General features: G+C 38.2%; 1 protein-coding gene across 1 annotated transcript; it reads left to right on the top strand.

Annotated features, from left to right (window-relative positions):
* Nucleotides 1-35: 35 nt before the first annotated feature.
* loxl2a (lysyl oxidase-like 2a) lies at nucleotides 36-27,837 on the top strand. Its single transcript, XM_048176762.1, has 14 exons — nucleotides 36-188; nucleotides 2,390-2,677; nucleotides 3,679-3,854; nucleotides 15,105-15,313; nucleotides 16,548-16,764; nucleotides 19,132-19,315; nucleotides 21,029-21,180; nucleotides 21,289-21,456; nucleotides 24,537-24,702; nucleotides 25,587-25,827; nucleotides 25,953-26,068; nucleotides 26,221-26,357; nucleotides 26,432-26,543; nucleotides 27,098-27,837. The coding sequence occupies exons 2-14, from the start codon at nucleotides 2,410-2,412 to the stop codon at nucleotides 27,160-27,162; spliced, it is 2,211 nt and encodes a 736-aa protein (XP_048032719.1). The 5' UTR covers nucleotides 36-188; nucleotides 2,390-2,409; the 3' UTR covers nucleotides 27,163-27,837.
* The last annotated feature ends 49 nt before the right edge of the window (nucleotides 27,838-27,886 follow it).

Raw genomic sequence — 27,886 nt, 5'->3', positions numbered from 1 at the left:
CATGGGGCGTCTGTAACTTTCATAATGTGGCAGCGAATCTGGTTTCAGATTGCAGTGCTGCTGGGAGGCGGTGAAGCGCGTGAACTCGTTTAAAAGTGTTGCAGGATACAGACAGAATCAGCTCTGCTGCATCCAGCTGCGGGTGTAACTTGGCAAGAGTTTCCTCACAAGAACAAGTTTTTCCAAAGGTAAGTTAAGGCGCCAATCAGAAATTCTATTTAGTATTTAAATAATTTATTTATCACTGAATCGAATTCTCTTTGACATCGGAGTTGTTTTGGATGTCTGTGATAACAAAAGTGCTTATGAAATTTGATATAGCTGGAATTTAACCCCAATAACATGTTTATGTAAGAACAATCGTTAGAAATGTAGTCGTTATATTCATAGACTTTTGTTTTGAAAATGCTTATATTGTATTTAATGATTATAAAATTATCAAGTAGTGTTATCAAGTGATGACTTAGCATACTACAACTTTCCTTGCGCCTCAAATACAAATATATATATTTATATGTAGCCTAGTTTTTTTTAATGTTTGATGTTTAAAAAATAGCTAAATTGCTTAGCAGTTTAGAAATAGAAATTATATATATATATATATATATATATATATATATATGTGTGTGTGTGTGTGTGTGTGTATGTGTGTAAGCAATAAGGTATGAGAGGCTTTTATCGTGAAAAAAACACAACTATTGACCAATCAGAATGAAGGACATGAACTAACCGTTTAATTTCATCATAATTTATATATATATATATATATATATATATATATATATATATATATATACACTTTTAATTATACTTTTATTTAGTTGTATCACTGGGCTATTATTACATTATCTTTGCATACAAACTTATCTGCCTTTGAATAGCATAAGTCAATTAGTGTGTAATGAATTAAACAAAAAAATCAATATCAATAAATCAAAAATCAATCAATGGTTAACAATGTTTTAACAACGATGTTATATATCTAAGTGTGTTTTGTAGCTGCAACACTGAATGAGGTTGCATTTTTTGGACAGTGATTATGACATCATGTTAAAGTCTGTTTAAATTAATAAAGCAACTCACTGAAAAGGCAGCTTTTAGTGATTTATTTGGGAACATAATCCCTTGGGGAAAGGAATTTTCTGAGTCGGGAAGTAGGATATAGTATTACGAGTAATTGTCCAGCTGGGTAGACAGATGAGGAGTGTACTGAACTTTAATTCAGCCACTAATCTAAACATCATATTGTGTAATTAACATTTTAGTCATCTCACACAAAGTACATGAAACAAGTAAAACATGCATCTCAATGTCTGCTTGTATAAAAAATGTCCACTTTGTGGTTTTGGCAGTTACATGTGTGTGAATGAAGAAGGTTGTTATGCCATATGTGCTGGCATTTCTATAAACTAGAAACATCCTGGAAACCATTTGGCTGCCATTCATAATTCTTGTTTGAATGCTGAGCTGTCTTTTTGTGTTCAGAATTAATGTGTATGTATATTAGGGGTGCAACGATACCCTCATGTAATGATTCGATACATTTCACGATACTGAACTCACGATACGATATTATTGTGATACTCGAAGACACGTGGTAAAAGATTAACAAAAAATGAACTTGTTGATTAAAATGGTAAATTTGGTATTACATTGGAAATTGGCTTGGACTTGGTGCTGGTAACCCAATGCACAGGACAAGGGTGTCACCAGAATAAAAATATTCATTATTCTAAAGCTGAAAATACAGATTTATTTTAGACGAATGTGCTTGCACTCTGTCACTGACTAGATATATCATAATAGGCCACTACTGGTAACATGGCATTATGAGAACCCACAAATGTTCCCCCATTGCATTATTATACATTATATTCAACATTATGTATAGTAGTTTAATGTAGTACTGACACTAAAACTCTGTAAACTTGAATTTTTTCTCACACTGTAATTTTCATTTTGGGTGAACTATATTGTTGCATTTTCATATTGCTATATATTGTGACACGATATATTGTTACACCCCTAGTATATATAGAAGCTGCTTTCAATGCAGTGTATATGCCTTTGTGAGACATAAATATTGTCTGTATTAGGTCTTATTCCTACAAAAACCCTCTCTCTGACAGTTTGGGATGAGTGATGGAAAAGGTAGACACCACAGTCATCTGTCTCCTATAGCTTCAGGATTTGAGGAAGGGTGGACTGACATTGAGACGGAGTTCGGCATGTTCATACACATGCTTTGCGTTAGTGAAGAGAAGACCTTTGCCTCCCTTGTAGCCTTTTCATCTAATTAGTTTTTGTGGTCATTATACACTGAATGAAGTGTGCTGATATCCAGTTTCTTTTAGGTTACATTGTTAATCTTGTGTTTGTGCTCTTGCAGGTCTCTGTGGAACTTTAGCCATGGCGGTCTCTTCTGCATTGTGCATCTTCAGTCTGTTGGTCCTGGTTCAGGCCCAATCTGAATCTCAGCAACCCCAGATTCAACTCCGCCTTGCCGGTGATAAACGCAAGCATTACGAGGGTCGTCTAGAGGTCTTCTACAACAATGAATGGGGGACTGTCTGTGATGATGACTTCTCAATCGAAGCGGCTCATGTTGCGTGTAGGCAGCTTGGATTTCTGGGCGCTGTGGCTTGGTCCCCATCTGCAAAGTTCGGACAAGGAGAAGGTAGGCAAGAATTGCTCATTCTGATGAAGTTTATGGTACATTGAAAGATCCACTATGTGCATATATTCTTGGATTACATTAATAATCCATCATGTTTTAGTCATTAGCAGTAACAGATACCAATCAGACAGCCGAAAAAGTATGGAAACAATATTCAATGTCAAGAGCAGACATAATCTCATCTCTCTGTCTCTTTACTAAAGAAACATGATGATTTGTTTCAATAAATCTGTCCAAAGATTGTAAATCAAACTCCACAGTTTAGTGGGTGGTTATGATTGAGCCCTATGGAAGAATAACCACTGGTCTTCCGCTTTTATTCCTCTTTCCACCGAGTATGCATAATCATATGCTGCATGTAATGCACAGTGAGAAGAAATTCTGGAAGGATAACTTTATATTGAAGTAATGGAAAATAGCAAAATCTAGGTGGTTAAAGATGGTTCACCAAGGAACCATTGCTGTGTCACTAGCAGGCTTTTTAAATTCATCATTCACTTCAAAGCTGCATGATATTTGAAAGCATGAATGGAGACTGGGACTTTTAAGCTCCAAAAAGCACAATAAAAGCATCATAAAAGTTTTTTTTTTCTCTGGATCAGTGAGTTGATATTGAGAACCCAATCAGACTGGTTTTGTGACTGAGCAGATTCATTGAAAAAGATCCCATTCAAAAGAACAATTAATTTATCTAGGGCAGATATCAAGATTTTAATACTTTTTTTAATGATTTTAGTCTGTTCATTGAACATTCAGAACACTATAACAATGTAGCACACAAGTTGTGTGCACGACTTTAATGATGCTTTTTAACGATATTGTTTAAAAACTCACATTTTGTGGAAGTCACACAGGTTTAGAATTAGACAATAAGGTAGAATAAGAGGTGAACTGTTCCTTTAATTGAGTTAAGAAGCCTGGTAAGTGACACCAACACAGCATCCAAAGCACAACATCTGCTGGCGATTGACAAACCCAACAACTGTTTTTTTGTTCCACAGGTCGCATTTGGCTAGACAATGTCCATTGCACAGGAAGAGAAAAATCTTTAGCTGAATGTCCCTCAAATGGCTTTGGGGTGTCGGACTGCAGGCACAGCGAGGATGTTGGGGTGATGTGCAATCAGAAGCGCATCCCTGGCCACCGGTTCATCAATACCATGAACAACAATGTTGAGGTACATCAAATCACTCTGGGCTCATGGAACATTGTAGTCAAGTTAGTTCATTCAGCTAACTGAGATTGACAGTGCTGAGTCACTTGGATTTTACTGAAATGCAGTGCAGATGTGAGTTCAGAGCTAGTAAACCAAGCCTAAGGGCCTGCTGATGGTAATTGGGTTTAAAACAGACCAAATATGCCTTTGAAACGCCTTTTTAAGATGACAATATGCTCCATAGACCACACCGTATCATCAAAACCGCACTGTTTCCGATGAGAAGAATCAAAAATCCTACCCAGAACCTTCCTCAAAAGCATTACTTCTTTGAACCACATATCTTTGTCATATCCGGATATTCATTTAAGTGGCGGTTCTGCTTTCCCCACATTCCCTTGTCACTTTATCTAATGGATAAAAGGAAGAGATGGTCTGTTACTACCAGGTCGCACATTCCTCTCCAAAGTTTGCCACTCTAGAATAGTTTTTTTAGCATTCAATTCTCCTTTTATGACGTGCCAGCTGTCCACACACACACGTTTTCTTTGATGCAAAGGTTTGTGCCGGAATCATGATATTTGTATATTTGCCATGTTACTCTGGCAACCACAGTAAACAGTTTTAAAGATGAACCTTTGAGAGCGATCAAAGAGCCCATGGTGTGCTTTCCATTTCCACAACCCTGAGGTTTAATGACATTACCACATTGTGCGTGTCTCCCCCGATCCTTCCTGTCCCAAAGCTGTTCCCCCACTCCTCCGATGCCTACTTTGGGAATTGCTGACTAATGGAAGGAATGAAAGCAAAACAGAATCCCACCCCTCAGACGTGAATTCTTTAATTATTAGAAGCAAAAAGGCTGTGTTGGTTAATAGTTTTCAATGAGGGACAGTGTTTTTCTTGTCGGTATGAAAAACAACAGCATTTTTCTGGCGTTCAGAAGTCGTCATAGTTGGGTAAACTTCTATAGTGGTGAATGGGAGATGACAATAAATATAATTTTTGTATTCACATTTTCTCCAATAGCAAAAGAAAAAAAAATCCATTATAGTGTCTCCACGACTTTCCAAAAGAGGGGAAAAATAGAGAGAATCATATTTGTCGTCACTTTATATTAGAAACACTTTTGTTTTTTGTAACTTATTGCCAATGTAATAAATATAACACAAAGTGTGCCGTTATAATAAAGCAATAAGCCCCAAGAAGGTGTGGTTTACAGTGAATTTATAACAGCTAAGGGGCGTAGTTAGGCACGATGTGACTAGCGCTGTCAGTGTCAGCAGGGCACCAAAACTCATTAAATGTTAAAAGGACAAGATCACAGCGGACATTCAAACTGATTTTTTATTATGAACATGGACCTGAAGGAAAATGCTAAATTTGAATGCAGGTAATACTTGGTCACTCAATATCTCTCTCACAATACTCTTCTACATAATGCAGTAAGCTTCAATGAACAAAATCAATTGAGAACAAACATATGTTTACGTTGCTAAGAGTGGTTGCTAAGACAGACGCAGCAACATACACATTCAGTGGCGCAGCGATACTTATGTAATGCGGACAACTGTATGTTTTCGGGAATTTTACAACGGCTTTGAATGCGGCTCAACCAATCAGAATCAAGGGCCGGAACTATCCACTTTTTAAATGTATATAAAAATGTAAAAAATGTAACTTTACGACGTTAATAACTGTGGAATCGTGTCATCACAGTATGTGAAAAAGTTCCGTTGGTCACCTGAAATTCCTGTGATGTCACCAGTCAGGCGACAGTCTGTGAATGAATGTGAGAAGTTGTTATACTTTGGTAGGTGTAATCATCATGACTTTTCCGGCGTCACATACCAGAAGTCTGAGACACAGGCAGTCTCTGTGAACCATGTATGAGTGAATTCTCAAACACCAGCTCAGCAGGGTGAACTGAACTGAGACAGATGCCCAGATTCCTCAGGCTTCCTTCCAGCGCCAATGTTTTTATAAGCAAGAGTCCATCCTTTGTGTATTTTTTCTCGTCAGTGGACAATTTGATGTCAGAAATGACAGAGTAGCAAAAACTGGCAGCCGAACAGCGCTAAATTCTTAGCGCATCACGAGCAGTGGATTACGAGATGCTTCCACAAATATTATCGTTGGCCAAAACAGGAAAATTGCTAAATAAGGGTTTTTCTGTCATATACATATAAACAACACTGTTTGAAAGTCTGTTTGCCTGTTTTTATTTACCTTTCCTGGGTGTTAGCACAGCTAGCCAGTGTATGCTCCACCCAGCAAACATTACCTCTTAAAGACCTCGTTTAAAGATGTAGGAGAAGATGACAGATAGATAGTTTTACTGAGTCACGTCCAGTATGCTACTGTGATCATATTAGCTTATTATTTTACATGTAAAAATCCACTCCATTACCCTGAAAACATGTAGTGGTTAGCGTTAAACATTAGTGTTAGCATTATTTCAGAGCCCCAGAGCCACTATTTTTGACTAGCTGGTTTTAATGTCTTGTGAAACAGTTTAGACAAGTCATTCAAAGACTGTTTAATTGGATGACCTCTAGCAAAAGCACAAAATGCTTGATTTAATGAATGTCTTTCCAAGATGCCATTAGCCTTCCGCTGTGGTTAGATGCTCATAGATTTATATTTTTCCACAGAAGCACAGATATTTTCTCACATTCACATTTTTGTGTTAATGAAGGCACTGGCTGAAATATTTCTCTAAAAACAACCACCCATAACTAATTGCATATATAGCAACATGCTAACAATCACTACTCCACTCTTTTGAATGATAAATCAAATTTGTAACTGTTTATATAGTTTTCTTTTTCACAGTTTTCCCACTATAGTATCTGCCTCTGAAACATAAACAGATTTTATACTTATAACTTACCACATGCAGCTGGACACTGATTTATTATCTAAACCAATAAGAAAGACAAAAGACAGGCTCTCAAATCAGACAGCAGGGGTAAATGAATGAGCGAATGGTTTGTTTTGTATTGTTGTAAACATTCAGTGGAACAGAAGAACAGCTTATCATAATCAAATGAATCACCACCACACACAATCTACCACAGCACATGGAAACAATCGGGGGTCCACAGAATGGTTAACTAAAGTTCAGAGCATGAAAGCCGTTTGCTTGGTTTGACTTCATGGATTTTTTGCAGGTAATCAGCTAATGATTACATAATACATTTCCATGTTTGTCTATAGCATATGTTTCCTACCAACACAACTTCATGTTTATGGCATATGCAGGACTAGCAGATTAGAGTAGACAACTTGCTAAGATACAATACGACCTCAGACAAAATTCAGTTACATAATGATTCAAATTAAAGTGATTTAAAATCATTAATTACCTGCTTTATTTGTGGTGGACAGACAGTAGATGTTTAGCAGTCTTCAGGACTGAACTCTAGAACATTGTAAGGTCATGTTCATAAGGCAAAAAGACAGGACATGAACAAGATTAACTGCTTATAATGGATTGTGCTCTGCTTGTCATGGTGATTGATTTTAATATATATGAAGACTTCAGATGCAAAAACCTCTAAGTGCCATCTGAACTTTTCTTCTAAAATGAGCATTTTTATCAAGCTTGTATGTTTAGGTTCAGTAATTTCACTTCAATGGCAATTAATAGGTCATTTTCATTGCCATTAAAGTGAAATTACTGAACATAAACATACAAGCTTGATAAAAATGCTCATTTTAGAAGAAAATTTCAGACAGCACTTAGAGGCTTTTGCATCTGAAGTCTTCATATGTTCCCCTACAGACAAAGCATGCTTTTAAGTCAACATGCCAGTGTCTGTCTCAACTAGTTGCCTCAACAGAATGTGCCAGCAGTGAACCTGCATGCTAAATGTAGCCTGAAGAGTTCAAAGTTCAGGATTTTCCACCAGGCTAAGAGGTGTTGGCTTTCTCTCACATTCCATTTTCAAACAAAAGTAGGAAACTCAAGATACTTCATGATTTCTTGACAATAAAAGCTGTCAGATTCAAAACCAGGAAACCAGGAAGTACAGTATGGGGAGGAGAGGTCTTTTGTGAGGTTAGGGTGCCTTTAAAAGCATTTTTTTGCCGCTCCCCCACTCCTCCTTTCTGGTATGAAAAACACCAGCCGTCAGGTCCCCTTCTCGCATTTCTGGCGTTCAGAAGTCGTCATAATGTGGAATGGGAGATGACAATAAATATCATTTTTTGCATTCACATTTTCTCCAATAGCAAAAGAAAAAAAATCCATTATAGTGTCTCTACGAGGGGAGGTCATTTGTGAGGTTAGGTTTTTGGAATAACATGTATAAAATGTGCTGATACCTAATAGAAATGACTGAAATAGGTATCTTGTAGTCTGGGTAAACCCACCCTGATCTGCCGGCGATTTGATTTCGCTCGGCAACTCAGTCTGGAAACCCGTGCATTCATTTCTGCTGCGCCGTTACACTTTTGCGGGAACCAATCACAGACTGGCTTATCCACCTTGCTCGCTATTGGCGGGTATAACACGATTACGACGAGAAGCGACGGCAAGCAGCTTTCAAACTCTATCTGATCTACCTGTCTCTTGCACGACCGTCACTCCAAAATAACAATGCACAATCACAGTGACGCCGACTGTGTTAAGCATTTACCTTATCTGAGAGAAATGTAGCAGAGCGTTGATCCGACAGTCTCTTCATAGGAAGATTACAAACAGCGATTAATGACACACAGTGATTCTCTGCTGTTATTTTGGTGGTTTGCTTCACGATGTGAGTAAAGGACTCTTTTACTTCAATGCCCCTTGATGGTAGACAATATTTTTATTATTTGCTCTATATGTTTCATCTCCCTGCTTCTTGAATCTCGCACCGCCTGAGCTGACTGGAATTCTTTTTGGTTGTCATGACAATGACGTAGTTTAGGGCGGCTATATTCCGCGTTCATTTACGCTGAACCAGAACAGTATCAGAGTCGCCTTTTAAACTCTCGACAATGCTGAATGACTTCTTTAGTTAGCAAACAAATTGCTCGAGTGGGTGTAAATACGATCACTTTCATGTTTTTTTGCACAACCTGCAAAAATCGCTCGATGCCATTGCTGCTTTTGCAAACCGCGGATCAATGCTACAAACCAATACAAACTAAACCTGCGTCTCAATCAGCTCCCTAGATCACTAGGTCGTGAATCAGTATATCATGAAAGTGAATGTTGCTGATTCCCTGATCAGTGCCCTGACTACTGAACTAGGGAGCTGATTGAGACACACGGTAAACCTGTCTGGAGTTTTCGCATCGCTCTGCAAAGTACGTCACCCGGATCGTTGATCTGATTGGTTGAAGGACTATCCAATTGTGTGACTAATGCTCGTTGATCACGCCTCTTTTGCAGTAGGAAATACATAGCAAACTCCCCAGACCAATCTTCAATTTTAAATTGAGCTTGGTCTGGTGATAGCCAGACTAGGTATCTTGAGAAATAATGAAATCTGAGTGCATGTTAGCCAATAAGAAAATCCTAAAACACACGTCCTAAAAGGTCTCTGCCAATGGTGTGTATTTGGTTACTACCTGTTTGTCCAAACAATGAATTTTGAATTATATCAATCCACAGTCTGACTTGTGATGTAGCCTGGAATAAATCACACCATGTTTGTTCATTTGGCTAGAGGAGAAATTGCCCCCTATTCATATCTGTCACCTGATGGAGTTTGGGTTCTTTGCCATCGTCGTCTTTGGCTCACTTTGTTGGGTTTCAAAAGACACTTTATATTTCCCAAAATGTAATCAGTTTGGCTGCACTGACATTGAATGAGAACAAAACTTAAACTGAATTGTGTTTTCAGCAGATCAGCTTTATAGCTGAATAAACTTTTGCAACATTGACACTGTTATTGAACTGAACTGAATCAACGTTGAACTGACTCAAGGTGAATAACTGCATTATTGTCTTCTGTAAGCCTGTTATAGCTGAACTGAACTTTCATAACTGATTAACTTTACAGTTATTTATCTAAACTAAATCAACACTGAACTCATTTGAGTTGAATAATGACACAATTGTCTTTTTAGAGCTGCTTTACAGGAAAATTTTATTATGTCTCATATTTGATGAAGTTTGCATCATTGATTATTGTATAGAGTGCTATAAATATAGGTGAATGGATTTGACAATGGTAAGATGGGCGATTTTTGGTAAAAGTCATTATTTTGGCAATTGCATTTAGTGCTACCAGTGACAAAGAAAAGAGTCAAGAACAAGTCCAAATGCTCCAGAGTCCCTGACAAAACCAAGACCATGAATATATGTTTAATTATTTATTTATTTGGTAAGTAGCAGTGTAGTAGTAATCAAGATAGAAAGCGGAAACAACCATTTTAAGTGATTGGTTTTCAGGGACAATGGTCAAATATACAGTTTGAGGGTCATACTAAAGTTTATAGAAAAATATTTAAAGGCTTAGTTCACCCAAAAATGAAATTTCTGTCATTAATCCTCATGTCATTCCAAACCCGCAAGACCTTTGTTCATCTTTGGAACACAAATTAGGATATTTTTTATGAAATCCGAGAGTTTTTTTATTTATTTTTTATCTCCCATAGAAATGAAATGACCACATTTAAGGTCCAGAGAAGTAGTAAAGACATTGTTAAAATATCCTACAGTGGTTCAACCTTAATGACAAAACAAAAATAACTTTATTCAACAATCTCTTCTCTTGCCTGTCATTCTCCTATACAGGATGACATGAGAGTAAGTAATTAATTAAATAAATTTCATTTTTGCGTGAACTAACCTTTTAAGTACATTTGCTGCACTTTTTTTTTGTAAAATTTTAATGTAAAGGCTCATAATTTCTTCCTAAAACTCTTGTTATCCCAGAACTCAAGACTTGTTCTGACCAGTGTCTTTGTCCAAAAACTGTTTCGAGCTGCTCCTGGTTTGTGAAAAGCCACCCTTGTGGGAAGAAGGTATATGCCCAGAGATGCTCTGTGGAATGAGAGTTCAGGGATCATAAGCTGGAGCGTTTCCTAGGAACAGACTTGTTCATGGGACTCTTGTGACCCTTTACTTCTGCGAAGAGTTCACCATTAGTTCTTTTATGCTTTGTTTCTTGTCCACCCTCTCTTTTCTTTCATGCACATAGAGTCGTAAGTGGTATCCTGACACAAAAATGACCCTGAAGACAAAAGCCTGTCTGAAAGTGGCATTCCTTGCAGATAGTTGTAGACATTCTGGCTTTGGAGTGGTGGTGTGAATATCTGTTGTGTTTGAGAGTGTTATTGTGATGACACACTGAGCTGTAGAAACTTCCTGATTTTGGGGGGTGGGAAGGATTGTGTGTAGATATGTTTGGCTTGTAACAGCAGCGAAAATCCAGATGTCTTTCATGCATCCCCATTCTTTGGAATTACTTTATCAAAAATCGAAATACTGTTTGAATCCGTCCATCCCTCACATTTTTCCCCTTTATCCGTTTACTTCCTCAAAAAGTACCTAAAGTTCCTCTGTTCCCTCAAACGTTCCCCAAAACCACAAACCTGCACAATCAACAAGCGCAGGTTTTTTTCACTCCAAGTCCCTGGAACAGGCACGTGGAGGACCAACGTGAAACACAAGGCAGGAAGTGAATAAGAGAGGAGATTTTGACTGCATGTCTGCGCCAGACACCGTCACCTCTCCCTCGCCCACCTCGAGAAGCCCTAAGTAGGAACATTAATGGCATGTAAATATTTTGATAACTGGATTCCATGAATGTAAAAAGAAGGTGGTTCTGTCCCTAGCACCTCAGCAACTGAGGAATGTCTGGACTACAAGGGGCTTTCTCCCCCTCATTTAGTCTTGCTGCTACCGTTTCCATCGCTTACACATGGGCACCCGCTCTAAAATGCAGTCAGATGTGGGAATGTTTTCTCACTTATATGAATGACTGTAAGTGCGTATGTCTCAGACATACCACTGTATATGAGCTGACAGACAGCATTCACAATCTCAAAGACCTATTTGTCGGGTCTTATTACTACCAAAAAACTACGTCATGAAGAAAAGGTGATGTGATTGAATGAAATATGATGCTGTTTGGTCGTCACTTCACAGTTCATTTAAAGGTGCAATATGTAAGATTTCTGTCCGCTAGAGGTCGCTAGAGGCCTATTCAAAACAAAGGCGTAGCAACAAAAAAAAAAACATGTGGTCTTCACATCACAGCCGGTGGAAACAAGGGCTGTATAGTGACATTGCGGAAAAGTGAAAAATGCTTTGAAAAGCTTTTGTATATAAACACATTTTTCTGAAATTGCATACTGTCTAGTAGGTACTACATTTGATGAGCAACTTAATTCAAGACCATAAAAATGTATGTTCTATAAATGTGTGTGGTATGATATTCGGACACACTACATCCGCTATGTTGTCATTGTCATGCGACTTACTTTGTCAGTTGAGTTGCTTCACTGCCATTCACAAATCCTCTCCTGTGGCCTCATGGGATAGTAAAGAATCCATCAGATGCACACTTAAGAATCTCGCTAGAAGTAGTAGGTCTTTCAGGTACGTTTCGCTTCCTTTTTTATGAATACTATGTTTTCAGGTATATTCAGATGCAGGAATTGAAGAGATTTGCTTTGACCTGAACTACAATCTTAGTTAATGGGTGTCTGGGACTATTCAGTATTTTATTTATACAGCAATGTCAGATGATTTTTTTTCTTGAATTAGATAAAGAGGACTGTTAGCTGGAGTAGCCTGTTTCATTTCATTTATTTCAAAGCAACTTGCAGTGTAATTTAAGGTACGCATTTAACCCTTAAATGCATGACTGTTTCGCCAATCATTCTTACATATTCGGGTCTTTATCGACCCGGATCTATATCTAACACTGATGGATCTCTACCTGTCATGATAATATAAAACTCCTCTGATATTAGAGTAACAATTACAGAAGAATAAAATAAAGCATATTTTGTTACCTTTTGGAGCTTGAAAGGGCTCAGTTTGAGCAGATGTTTTATGCCATCACCACTGTCCTCGTCAGAGCTCATTTCCCAGTAAATTCAGCAAATAATGGGCTAGTTTTATGTTTGAGGTCACGGACATGAGCCCATTCGCGATCTCAAACGTATTCTCAAAACTATATAATTTTCAGCATCTTCAAAATCAATATTTCGATCGCTAACAGCTTCACCAGATTCATCCTGTAACAGTTACAGTCATATTTCATTGCGTTCAGTACTTGCTCTGCAGTAAATCGCTGAGCCATTTCATGTTTTTCTTATTATTTCATTTTCTGTCTGAATGAATCATCACTTCATCATTGTGTATCAGACATTGCCACCTTGTGGAATAAAGTTGAATTGCACTTATTCCATCATCTAAGATTCAATTATTGTTGTGAAGAAAAGGTATACGTACACTCATACACACCTCGGGTCGTTAGCGACCCTATACAATTTTTACAAAAAATGAATACAAAAATAGGCATTCTTTTATAATTTTATGATTTTTTTCTTGTTATATTCTTTAAAATGAATTGATTGAGGAATACCAAGAAGGTTGATGTCTAACTTTAAAAAATGAACGAAGAGGAGGGTAGTGAATGACGTCCCGGGTCATTAAAGACCCGAGGAATGCATTTAAGGGTTAATCACCATCTGTGTTCAATGGGAATTGAACCCACAACCTTGCCATTGCTATTGCTTTGCTCTACCAATTGAGCTACAGGAAAACAAAAAGACATTTTATATGTCAATTCACATTGTTTTACGGTGAAGTAAGCTCAAAAGGGGCAGTTTTCTTCTGAATCTAAAACAGATCTCTCAGAATTCCCCCAAAGCGAAACCTTGGATTTGAAGTCTTGATGGCTCCTGTCGAACTTGTCATCCTATCAGTCAGGGAGATTACAACATTGTTGGTCACTACATGTCTGGTCTTGGATCAGACATTCTTCAAGCTTCACAAAGTGCAAATTGTTGGTTCAAATGTTATGTACAAAGGACATTCTCTGTTAGCCTGATATTTTATCCCTTAAAAGGTGCTTGATGTATCACCAAACACCTGCAGGGCATTTTGATCGGTAGGTCTACTACAGCTGGCAAAGGATTATATATCTATGAGGATTTATAAACATTCCTGTATTTTTTTTTTTATCAGTATGTTGAAAAAAACCCCAAATGTACCTGTGCTATCATCTTAGATCAGCCTCTTAAATTCAACAAAACCTGAGATTGATCAAACAGGGCGTCTCTTTGGTGTAAAAATATGCAGTGGAAGGTGTCTGGTTTGAGTTCTTTAGGCGGAGGTCACGCTATCAGGCGTGGACTTTTCCTCACATCTGGCCGGATGACCCCGTCTCACACTCTCAGCTTCAACACTAAGCTCTTTGGTTTCCTCCAGACTTCCAGTTCTTAAGAAAACAGGGATGTGTCTGACTCGAGAGCCCACTTCAACTGTACTGAACCCATTGGTCTGGCCTTTATATAGTAATATTTACATTTAACTCAGTTCTGCTCACTCTGCGTCTAGAGCATTTAGGTCCATGTGAGGCCGCCACATTCCTTTGGTTTTATGTCGCTGGCCAAATTTCTCTCTCTCCCTATTCTTTTATGCACACACATGAACATCAACACACGCCAAAATTAAATTAGTATCAGCAGTCTTCGTCTATGTTTACCACGGTCAGTTGAAACATACCCTGTAAGCCCCTCCCTTTTAATAGTACAACATTGCTGGTTTTACACATCTAAAACATTCCTTTTAGTTTATATCACAGGGTAAACAGCGCTTATGAGAGCACGTGGAGGGTGTTTTTTGTGGAGCTAACAAGGATGCTTTTTTATTTCTTCAAGCTATAAGATTCTGGGTGACAGATTCATGTGTTACTGTAATGAAAGCTCATGAAGGTCGAACACAACTCCTCAAAATCTAGGATAACCACCACAAGACTGGTTAAGAATGTTTTGAGGGCATTTCTGAAGACACTGAAGTGATGTATTTGGTCAAATTCCAATTTTAACCTTGTTTCATTAACCATATCTGGTTAGCCTTGTCAAATGTGAGTCATGAATTATATGGCTCCTCAGTTTGGCCCTCAGATTCCACCCTGCAGGAGTTTAAGTCACTCTTAAATAGTGGCTAAAACATCTCCAGAACATCTTCCCCCAGGTGATCTGCTGCTACTTGAAGACATGACCTGAATGCATATTTCATTTTGGCCATTCTGGGAATATTGTGGTAAATCTGCTAATAAATAATAACGTTTTATTTTGTTTCTTTCTCTTCAGACTCTTGAAGAACGGGTGGAAGAAATCCGTATAAGACCCATATCATCCCATATCAAGCGCATACCCATCACAGAAGGCTTTGTGGAGCTGAAAGACCGGGGCAAATGGAGGCAGATCTGCAATGAGGAGTGGACCCCCTTGAACAGCCGAGTCGTCTGTGGAATGTACGGATTCCCCGGAGAGAAGAATTACAACAACAAAGTCTACAAGTAAGGAAAAGTCCCCACTTTTTGCTTTGTATGAAAAATGAATTTGAGGACATATTTCATCTCCCTGTGAAAAATTATTAATGTTCATGCCTTTGTGATTATGATACAAAAAAAAAAAAAAAATGAAGAAAACACAGACAAGAAAGAAGGCAGAAACACAAGTTGAATATGTCAAAAACATTGCATGGAGAATTTAAGGTTTTCCCTAAACTAACATTAACTTTGTAAAGTTTAAAGTTACCATGCAAACATACAGCAAGAGTTATTTAGTCCTCAGATGTGTGCGAACGCCTCCCCAAGTGAATCATGGACAGATTGTTTCCCAACATAATTCTTGGCCATTTTCCATCTAGCAGAGAACATTGTGTTTCCTCTGGAACTCTGTAAAGAACATTTAACTGTAAAACTCCCTATAAATTATAGTTTTGGTGTGTTCTAACCACATTTGCACACTAAAATACACTATTACACAAAAGTTTATAGCCAATGTCCTTATTTTTGTATACGTTTACAAAATAAACATTCTGAAAATGTATGGTTTTTTTTTTTAGATGTTTTCATGGGTTTATTTTTAAACTAAGCCATTTACTAAAGAAAGTATTGCCTGATGATATTTAAAGGTGAGGTATGTCTATGCTGGTTTGTTTGTTGGAATATTTCATAAAGTTGCGGTGTTTAAGCCACTGGCCATGCGACCTCACTTTTCCTTTTACCTCACAGTCCATGTATTTTAAGTCTGGGCCTTTAATGTTATTCATGCCGTTGAGAAACCTGTTTTGCAATGAATAGGACACCCTATGGACATCATAGATTACATTGCCTTACATCACAGTCAACATGTAGTACCAAAAAGGCTATTGACATCAAAAAATTCTCACAAATTAAACACACTTGTGTTGAACCCAGAACATGCTGTACTCATTAAATTAATATGTAATAGTTTCCTAATCTGGAGGAAAGGAAATCTGCAGGCTTCACACATTGTTTGACTGTCTGATCTTGGATTTTCTCTGGACTGTGGAATCTTGGGAAATGTCCTACTTTCTTGGCTAAGCACAACATTCCTGCCACTGGCAATGTCTGATCACTATAACAATCATAACAGTTGTTCCTCTGAATCACTGTTGTGATATCCTCCTAAACAAGAATTAATCACTGAAATATGTATAATCTTCCGTAATTAAATAATTATTTTATAGCACAATTTAAGTTTCTCTGTGGTTCTGTTTTACAGATCACTGTCCATGCGTAAGAGAAAGAACTACTGGGGTTTTTCAGTGAACTGCACAGGAAATGAAGCTCATCTGTCCAGCTGTAAATTGGGCAAACCCCTGGAGCCCAAGAGGAACGGCACTTGTGGACATGGCCTGCCTGTGGTGGTCAGCTGTGTGCCTGGAAGAGCTTTTGCCCCCTCATCCTCCATTGGCTTCCGCAAGGCCTACAGACCAGAGGTTGGTAGTGTAAAATATGCATTAGCGGCCTCAGGATTTGAGTGGTTGTAGCTATTAGCGCTGCTTGGCACCAAAATAAGGAGTGACACTGAAAATCTACAGAATGTCCCAATAATCTACAGTGTCATCAGCAATGAAAAAGTCATTTCTGATTGTCTTTCAAAAGGCGTCAAAACATTAGCCTCCTGTTTTAAGTGGTTGTACCAACTAGCGCTGCTTAGCAGCAAAGTAAGGAGTGACGCTGGAATAAAAATAGCTTTCTTAAGAATCTACACTGTCTTCATTAATAAGATTTATAGTAGGCTGATATTATGGCCTTAGACTTTGTAGAACATCTCCAGTGAGAAAACATGCGCACAAACTACGATGGAAACACATTTACCGACAATTCCTAGATGCGCATCAAAAAAGTAATGCGACTGTGCAGTGGGATGGCATAACTGGACTAACCAGCTGACCAAACTTGTTGCACAGCATCTGAAATTTTGTTTTGGTTATTCTGAAATGCCTTAGCCAAAGTCTGTTGTCAAAGTGGTTCGGTGCAATCCCAAACCAGGCATCCACCTCTGAAAGCAAGATAACATGACCAGGGTTATTGCGTTTCATCTGTGCATTCATTTAAAGGTGCCCTAGAATTAAAAATTGAATTTATCTTGGCATAGTTAAATAACAAGAGTTCAGTACATGGAAATGACATACAGTGAGTCTCAAACACCGTTGTTTCCTCCTTCTAATATAAATCTCATTTGTTTAAAAGACCTCCGACGAACAGGCGAATCTCAACATAACACCGACTGTTACGTAACAGTCGGGATCATTAATATGTACGCCCCCAATATTTGCATATGCCAGCTCATGTTCAAGCATTAGACAAGGGCAGGACGTCTGGATGTGCACAGCTGAATCATCAGACTAGGTAAGCAAGCAAGGACAATAGCGAAAAATGGCAGATGGAGCAATAATAACTGACATGATCCATGATATCATGATATTTTTAGTGATATTTGTAAATTGTCTTTCTAAATGTTTCGTTAGCATGTTGCTAATATACTGTTAAATGTGGATAAAGTTACCAACGTTTCTTACTGTATTCACGGAGACAAGACTGTCGTTATTTTCATTTTTAAACACTTGCAGTCTGTATAATTCATAAACACAACTTCATTCTTTATAAATCTCTCCAACAGTGTGTAATGTTAGCTTTAGCCATGGAGCACTATCAAACTCATTCAGAATCAAATGTAAGCATCCAAATAAATACTATACTTACGCGATTAGACATGCTGCATGACGAACACTTTGTAAAGATCCATTTTGAAGGTTATATTAGCTGTGTGAACTTTGTTTATGCTGTTAAAGGCAAGCGCGAGCTCCGTGGGCGGGGAGCGTGAGCATTTAAAGGGGCCACAGCCTAAATCGGCTCATATTTAATGATGCCCCAAAATAGGCAGTTAAAAAAATTAATAAAAAAAATCTATGGGGTATTTTGAGCTGAAACTTCACAGACACATTCAGGGGACACCTTAGACTTATATTACATCTTTTAAAAAGACGTTCTACGGCACATTTAATATATATGAAAAAGACCCACAGTGGCTACTGCAGCAAATAACATTTGCCGCCAGTTTATCAGGATGTGACAATTTTGTTCTCTTCGTTTCGCTGGATGGAAACAGTACTTTATTCGCAAATGCTTTATTTGATATTCCAATTTTGCGCATAAGTTACATTTGCAACTTTGGATGCTATAGCACTGCTTAGCAGCAACGTAAGAAGTGACGCTGGAATAAAAATAGCTTTCCTAAGAATCTACACAGTCACCATCATGAAGGAACTCATTTTGGACTGTCTTCCATCAGCCGTTTCCAGGTAGCACTGGGTCCACAGACTATTTGTTTGTACTATTGTGCATGTGAAAATTTTCCATTTGCACATTTTTTCATTTTGTCTGTCTGGTTGTATGTTGAATGCTAGTGTTACAGTCCCTCTCAGAGATGATTTGTGGTTGTGGAATGTTTGGCGAGTCTGTTTTCCCTCATCTATCGGCCTCTTGCTCACATTTCTGGAAAGAATCGCTTCCTGTGGATCATCATGTTCATTCAGCCTGGTTGTCATAGTGATATTTGAAAAGTTATGTAGTAAATTAAATCACGTTTTCTTTTGGAGGAAAACGAAATTACATAACATGCAAGCATGGCACCAGAGAGAGCTGAAGTTAGTGTGTTTATACAGGAGATGGGAAAAAATTCATCTGAAAGGCTGAATCACCTGGATCAGATCCATAGATGGAGAAAGCTAGACTGAACAAACATTGGTCACTGAGGTTGTGTGTTCGCCCACTGATTTACTCCATGTCTGATTTCCCAGCAACCCCTGGTTCGTCTGCGGGGAGGTGCTAATATCGGTGAAGGGCGAGTGGAGGTGCTGAAGAATGGTGTTTGGGGAACGGTCTGTGACGATAACTGGAACCTGAGGGCCGCTACCGTCGTGTGTCGAGAGCTGGGCTTCGGGAGCGCCAAGGAGGCTCTCAGTGGAGCGAAGTTAGGACAAGGTTAGTATGTCTTCTCATGCAAAATACATTATATCAATGGTTCTAAACTGGTGGATCACGGAGAGGGTTGGGAGTCGATCCTAAAAGAATCAGTTTTTAGACTCCATTACCTTGATTTCCAAACTACTACATGTCCCAGAAGAGCCTTAAGATCTTGTCGAGGGAATTTTGATTCAATCAATTGTCTTGATTACCAAAAAGACTTTATTTTTTTTACACCATTATGCTAATAGGTGGTGTTGAGTATCTTTTTAAATATTATGAGTGATTCATTCAATCAATTTTAAAATACAGAATTTATTCTTGCAATCTGCATTAATAGTTTTGAAAACTGGAATCAAACAGCTGTAGTTGCAGATCTGTACTGAAGAGGAGTTAAAAAGGCAAAATCCAACTCATGCATAGCTTATATTTCACAACTGGCTCTCAGAAATCTATAATATCTAAATTTTGGAAAGAGAATAATGATATATATACCCATTTAGCAGAAAGCAAGAATCAGTCACACATTGTCCTTTTCAAAACAACAGCATCTACGGCAGCCTCCAACTCTGGCATTCATCAGTAATTCATGGATCACTGACCTTTAATAATGTGTCTTTGATCAAACGCATGAGAGGCAGTTGTGAACATTCTTTGACTTGGAGACTCGTGCATAATGAAACATCTGTTCTCCAACTGCATGTGCAGATAGCTGCTCCTCAGCTGATGTTTGGCTTATAGTTGATTTTAAAATCAATTTTCAGTGAATTTGTGGAGAGATGACAGGAAATATTTAAGACATGCGCACTTGTACACTTTTATTTTATTCCTATGCACAAGGTTTCACTGCAATCACATTGTACTATAACTGAATTTCGAGATGAGAGCAGTGCATTCTTCTTTCTCAAAGAGGGTTGTTTCAGGATTTATTGAATAACGCAGCCTACAAATTGGCTGTCAATCTTCAAATTTACTTTAGCCTTCAGCTATGAAAACTACTTTAAAACATTCCCAAACTGTTTTGATTCACATCAATATACATTCTTCTCGATTAAAAGTGTTTGTGTGGTATTTAAGGCTTCATTTACTCATGTTTTCAGAAATTGACAGTGAAGTCAACAACTCTTTGCTTATTCTAGTCTAAACAAATACAAACCTTCTGCAGTTCTCCCAAAACATCCATGTATGCACAGTTATTACTGTCATCTGATGTCATTGGCAGAGAACATCAGATAAACAAAATTGTTTGCTGCATCTAATGGGGAAAAAAACACATTTCATGTGACTCCAATGAATGGTATCTGGTTAAGGTTTTTTAGTTTAATTCTCAAGGTCCTTTTGTGCAAGTCAATTCACTCTAGGTTACTTCAAGAATTGATTCGCTACCCCTGCTAAATTTGTGTTTTAAACATGCAATATCTGTGTATTAAATCTGCTCGATTCTGATTGGACAATAATTGCATCATTTAGTTGTCAAGTCTTGTAGAATAATGACTAAATAAAATGACTACAAAAAAAAACTATGCTAAAAAAATTATAAAATATGCTTATTGTTTTTTGTTATGTACTTTTTTTTTAGCTGAAACTTCAATATAATCTACAGATAAGACAATAAAATAATTTAAACTCAAATTTCCTGTCCATGAACACCCTATTTTTTGTCATAATACACTGTATATTACCATTAACTTAATACTGTAAATTGAAGATGAATGTACATGTTTTCCTTAGGAATGGGTCCGGTCCACATGAACGAGGTGGAGTGCTCTGGATTTGAGAAATCTCTCACTGACTGCTACTTCAATAATGATGCGCTGGGCTGCAGTCATGAGGAAGACGCTGCCGTACGCTGCAATGTACCTGCCATGGGTTTCCAGAAGAGGGTGAGGACTCTTAAACTTTCCCCACATATTCCGTTAATGTTCTAACAATAGTTAGAAATTAATTAATCAGTAGGATTTTAAAGCAATGGATACTTTTGACTACAACAGATTCGCCTAAGCGGAGGAAGAAACCCCTTTGAGGGACGTGTAGAAGTTCTCGCTGAGAAGAACGGTTCTCTGGTTTGGGGAACCGTTTGTAGTGAAAACTGGGGGATTATAGAGGCCATGGTGGTCTGCAGACAGCTGGGATTAGGCTTCGCCAGCCATGCTTTTCAGGTAAATCTACATCACGTTCAAACCAAGAAACTTTCTGTTGGTCAAACTTGAACCCGTTGAATCCATACACATTTCACATTCACATAGTGTCCTAGATAAATGTTTAGATTTCACCCATGAAAATTCATCTAACAATGGTAAACGTGACCGCAACTTTTCTAACCTTCTCATGAAGGTCCACCTTCAATAGTGTCATTATCCACAATGCATTGTTTGAATCATCCTGATAGTGTTCATATCACTCATGCATTTGAGACTTTTTTGGAGTGTTTGGTGTAGATGAAGAACTTTAATGAAGGCACACACCATGTAGCCAGTGTGGCGTCCCCATTTCATCCACCATAAGTTTGCTGGATGCCATAATCTTATTAAATCCCTTTTATTTAAATCATAATTGAATGTGCATGTAAGATCACGCAGACTTTAAAGAGCTGAAATGGCTGGACTAGAGACAGATAATTAACAGCCCAGTGACAAACTCATGGTGATACAAGGCTGGAAACTATTTTTGCATTAGAAACAGTATGGAAGGAACAGTTTTTATGAGTGGAAATTGGAAACGCTAAAGTGCTTCTGCAGGCTAATGCCATGATTAAGTGTTATTACGATGATTGACTTAAATTTGCCACTAGCTGAGGCATATGGCCGCATGTCAAGACATTATGGCCGCGATGGTCTTGACCTTGAGACTCAAAGCAGTTAAATCTAATGTCACTCATGGTCAGTTATTAGAGCATTCTGAAAGCTTAGCATGAATGATACGTGCAGGTTTATGCTAGTGTGGTGTTGATTTAACTGTTGCCCTGCTTATAAAACACCTTAAACCAGCCTAAACCTTTTTAGACGGTTTTATTAAGTCTCCCAGCCCGGTCAGACGGTCAGACTTTGCTGGTTTTAGAGGGTTTTAGGCACATTTTAACTGGTCAGGCTTGGAGAACCCATTTAAACTAGCTAAAACCAGCATAGTGTCATGGTTATGTTCAGTTTCTGTCATGTCTGTATTAGTTCTGGTTTGTTTCTATGGTTTCTGCTTAGTTAATCTTCGTCCAGCTGTTCCTGTTTAGTCTCCTCATTTGTGTATTTATACTCTCTGTTCTGTTCAGTCATTGTCGGTTATTGTTTGTGTTGAACATTTTGTGATTCCTCTGAGCTTGCTACTTCATTAAAGACTGTACTAAAATAAAGTGCATACCACATACACTACGGTTCAAAATTTTTAGTCAGTAATTTAATACTTTTATTCAGAAAGAACAAATAACTGATCAAATGTGACACTAAAGACTTCTAAATTGCTTTCAAATAAATTCTGTTCTTTTGAACTTTCTGTTTTATTAAAGAATCCTGCAAAAAATGTATCACGGTTTCCACAAAAATATTAAGCAGCATTGATAATAATAATAAGAAATTATTCTTGAGCAGCAAATCAGCATATTATACATTCTGAACGTCATGTGACACTGAAGACTGGAGTAATGATGCTGAAAACTCAGTTTTGCAATGACAGGAAGATATGACATTTTAAAATATATTAAAATAAATAAATAAATAAAAAAGAAAACATTTATTTTAAATTGTAATAATATTTCACAATATTACTGTATTTTTGTCAAATAAATGCAGCATTTGTGACTTACAAGCATAATAAAGTGATTTAAATTGTGCATGAACTTAATAGTGAAGTTTGTACACTTGCTGTTGGTCACGTTTTCAGACTGTTACAAAAGCTCAAAAAGTGCAAAATACAACTTCCAGATGTTTGAGTGGTCATTAAACATGATTTGCCTGACAGTCTGGACCGGTGGGTCTTTCCAGACAGCATGTGTGGAAGATTTTCAGCATTGGGGGGAGTTGAAGGAAGCACATGGAAAGTCTGACAGAATGTGCCCACATTCCCCCTGCCCACGCTGGGAGTCCTGTAGGCTTATCTATCAGAGGAGGCAGTGACTCAGCCTAAGACACAACACATGGAAAACAGAACATAATATGGATGATTACTCATCACGAACATATGTTTGTGCAGTCATGAACACTGACAAAGACTTTCCCGATCTTGCGGGGTACGGCATGTCTTATGTTTCAAACCTCTAAACTTATACAACAGCTCTAATGAAAAGCAATCTTGAGAGCAGATGCTCAGGAACATGCAGTCGAGCTGTAAAACGTGACTGAACGGCCCTCGTTTGGTGAGAAGGTGTAATGACACCCAGATATCCATCTTCATGGGTTAGCAATATTCAATTTCAAAACACTAACACATTTCTTTCTGATGTTGTTGAAGTAACAAAAAGCACCATAAAGAGATAGTTCAACCAAAAATTTAAATTCTGTCATCGTTTACTCACCCTCAAGTTGTTCCAAACCTGCATGAATTTCTTTCTTCTGCTGAACACAATATGGGGGGACAAATACTATGGAAGTCAATGGAACTCATCAACTGTTTGGTTACCGACATTCTTCAAAATATCTTCTTTTGTGTTCAGCAGAAGAAAGAAATTCATACAGCTTTGGAACAACTTGAGGGTGAATTAAAGGTATTCTATGTATTACATTCCAGTTTTGTGTGATGAAAAGACTGAACAATTTGAACAGAATCAATGAGTGAATCATTTACTTTCAATAAACTGATTGTTTTGTTTCAGAAATCCCAACTGATTATTATGCAAATTGCATTTTAACTTGCGGACTATAGACAATATGGTTTAAAAATGTGATTGGCATGAAACGGCAGTTGTGATAGTCCTTTCTTCCCTATTTTCTATCCGAGGCAAATGCCTTCTCAAACAAGAAAAAATGTAGGGTGGGACATCATTTTGTCCATGGGAATTGATTGGATGGTTGAACGGTTGTGATTTGCTATTGGTGGATCTCATGTGAGTGACAGGTTGACCCGCCCTCGTGCCAGTAAACACATCATCATAGAAGAGATGTTACTGCAAGAGGGAGGGAAGTTATTTGATTGAAGATTATGAGGACACATGAATTTTAAAAAAGTGACTTCATGGTGACTTTAAAATGAGAATATGAATATATTGTGGTACTCAAAAAAATGTCTGACTAATATTTAACGTGTGTTTGTATAGGAGACGTGGTACTGGGCTGGAGATGCAAATGCAGACAATGTTGTGATGAGTGGGGTCAGATGCTCAGGAACTGAGATGAGTCTTCCTCAGTGTCTTCATCACGGGAAACACATCGACTGCCCGAAAGGAGGAGGACGCTTCGCCGCTGGGGTCTCCTGCTCTGATAGTGAGACAATAACCTCTTGTTGATTATCATTTTCTTGTGTAATAGTCATTTAACTCCCTGTCTGTATAAAGCTTAATCTAATAGTAGAATAAAGAGCAGCTCCAAATATCCCACAATGCAATGCGATCTACTTAACCTTTCATTCCGACTATTACATAATTATTATTCATACATTGAAAATTAATGTTTAAAGGATTAGTCCACTTTCAAATAAAATTTTCCTGATAATTTACTCACCCCCATGTCATCCAAGATGTTCATGTCTTTCTTTCTTCAGTCGGAAAGAAATTAAGGTTTTTGATGAAAACATTACAGGATTATTCTCCTTATAGTGGACTTCAATGGAGCCCAAACGGTTGAAGGTCAAAATTACAGTTTCAGTGCAGCTTCAAAGGGCTTTAAACGATACCAGACGAGGAATAAGGGTCTTATCTAGCAAAACGGTCAGTCATTTTCTAGAAAAATATAACTGTATATGCTTTATAAACACAAATGATCGCCTTCCAAGTGGTTTCGCTTTCCGTATTCTTCAAAAAGCTTACGCTGTATGTCCTACACCTTCCCTATTCTACTTACGGAAAAAAACGAAACTGGTGCCGCGTTCATTCCGTAAGTTCCGTAAGAAGTCCACTATAAGGAGAATAATCCTGGAATGTTTTCATCAAAAACCTACATTTCTTTTCGACTAAAGAAAGAAAGACATTAACATCTTGGATGACATGGGGGTGAGTAAATTATCAGGAAAAATTTATTTGAAAGTGGACTAATCCTTTAACTCTGTGAAACTAAACTTAAGGACCAACTAAGCCCATCTGACCTGGTTGTCTAGACTGATATGTATGGAGGAATTTGCTCTGTCTGACCTCTGATCTCATCGCTCACAGCGGCTTCTGACCTGGTGCTAAACGCCCAACTGGTTGAGCAGACCACCTATCTGGAGGACCGGCCCATGTACGCCCTACAGTGCGCCCTAGAGGAGAACTGCCTGTCCAGCACAGCGAAAAAGAATGACCACAGCTCCTACCGCCGCCTTCTCCGCTTCTCCTCCCAGATCCACAACGTCGGCCAAGCTGACTTCAGACCCAAAATGGGTTACCATGCCTGGACCTGGCACGAGTGTCACAGGCAAGACCACAAACACCTCAGTAAACAACATAAATACAAAGATATACACTAAAACGTCAACATAGAATGCCAATATGACGACGTTTAAAACGTCTCAAATTGTTGCGTTGTATCTCTGTGTACAGGCATTACCACAGCATAGAGGTTTTTACACATTACGACCTGCTGAGTCTGAACGGCACCAAGGTGGCAGAGGGTCACAAGGCCAGTTTCTGTCTAGAGGACACTCAGTGTGACGAAGGTGAGAACTTCTTACAAGATGGTCCAATACCACTAAAGTTAGTCATAGGGGTTCAGAGTTGAATTCAACCTTAAACAGCTCTACAGAAGACAATAGTGTCGTTATTCAGCTCGAATGTTCAAAGATCTAATTGGTTGTTTTCTTTGATCCAGGTATTCAGAAACGGTATGCTTGTGCCAACTTTGGTGAACAGGGCATAACCGTTGGCTGCTGGGACACCTACAGACATGACATTGATTGTCAGTGGATTGATATCACAGATGTGAAACCAGGAGACTATATTTTCCAGGTACCGTTTTAACTGAAGTGAACTGAAAGTAAAAATCAGGAGTTTTATTTTACTAATATGACTCTGTCACACAGGTCGTAATCAATCCTAACTATGACGTAGCCGAATCGGATTATACCAACAATGTCTTGAAGTGCAAGTGTCGCTATGATGGATACAGGATATGGACGTACAACTGTCATACAGGTGAGTTGGTTAGAAAAATACTGTATTGAAGGTCTGCCACGTTAGCAGTAGTGACGGGCGCTTTCAAAACGCTGCTTTGTGAAGCTTCGAAACCTTTGCAGATCATTTGTTGTCGCTACAGTACGATGATCTCTGCAAACCCATGAATCTGTGTCCGTATGGTTTTTACCTGATCTCGGATCAGTTGTAATCATTTTGGTGACACATTTGTATAGCAAAAAGGAATATTAGTTAAGTCTTATATTGGCCTGTTTATCCAAGCCCTCCATAAAACAAGCAAAACAAGCCATGCAAATGAATAAAAGAACACATATTATCCAGACGACTCATATTTATTGGTATTATATTATTTGTTAATTGCATTTAAGAGATTACACTTCCAATAAAACGTTTGCAGTTGATTTGTAAAACTTTACATATAAGCAGGTGTCATCAGCGCTTGGCATTTCATGGGCTTTGAAACAGTGAATTATTTTGCGAAGCAATTGGTTCAAAAGGTTTGTTTCTCCCATCAATAGTTAGAAGTGAATAATACCACCTCTACCACTTTCCAGGTGGCTCGCTGAGTTCAGACATGGACGAATACCCTGGAATGAGCAACCAGCTGCACCTCAGATAGGAGACAGTGAGGAACAACAAAGGCTCTCAGTGGACGACGCTGTAGGCTGTCACTCAAGACTCTTCAAATATGACTGACCACTAGAGAGACTCCAACACTTCAAAAGACAGAGGCCGCTGCTCTGTTAACCGACCTCCAAATATAGACACAATTGTTAGGTTGAAGTACAGCTCGTTTTCACGGTCTTCGCTATATCAAGCTTGCTTTGTACAAAAATTATTTAAATTTCTTAAATGTACTGTACTTATTGCATTTCTGTGTTTGAACTGCTAGTTAATCACTGTATAGTGGTTACAAACTCATGCTTTAATGTTCAAGCTTGGATCTTCCTCAACGTTTCGATTCTTTCTGCATTACAACTTAAAATATCGCAAAGCCTGCAGTTTCATGAATCCAACCTCACTTGCGGCTGTCAGACTCTTTTGTGGTTAATTCTTCAAGCATGTTGAGTAATTTATTGTGTTCAGTCAGGGATTATATTTTGTCAACTTTTGTGTATGCAATGTGAAACTGTAAGAATTTGTTGCAAATTTGTGAAGCATCTACCCTCCGTTTTACGAGGGTACCTATGACCAGTTCAATGGTTTCCAGGTATACAATGTGTTTATGACTGAACAACACATTTGGTCAAACCATTGCACTGTTTTCTATAATAAAAGCGATTCATGTGTGTGATTTGGAGAATGGTGTTAATGTTAACCTGGCAACCCATGTATTTTCAGTG

The sequence above is a fragment of the Megalobrama amblycephala genome, linkage group LG2 (genome assembly GCF_018812025.1).
Source record: "Megalobrama amblycephala isolate DHTTF-2021 linkage group LG2, ASM1881202v1, whole genome shotgun sequence".
In the NCBI taxonomy this organism is placed as follows: Eukaryota; Metazoa; Chordata; class Actinopteri; order Cypriniformes; family Xenocyprididae; genus Megalobrama; species Megalobrama amblycephala.
This window is presented reverse-complemented; position numbering and strand designations above follow the sequence as displayed.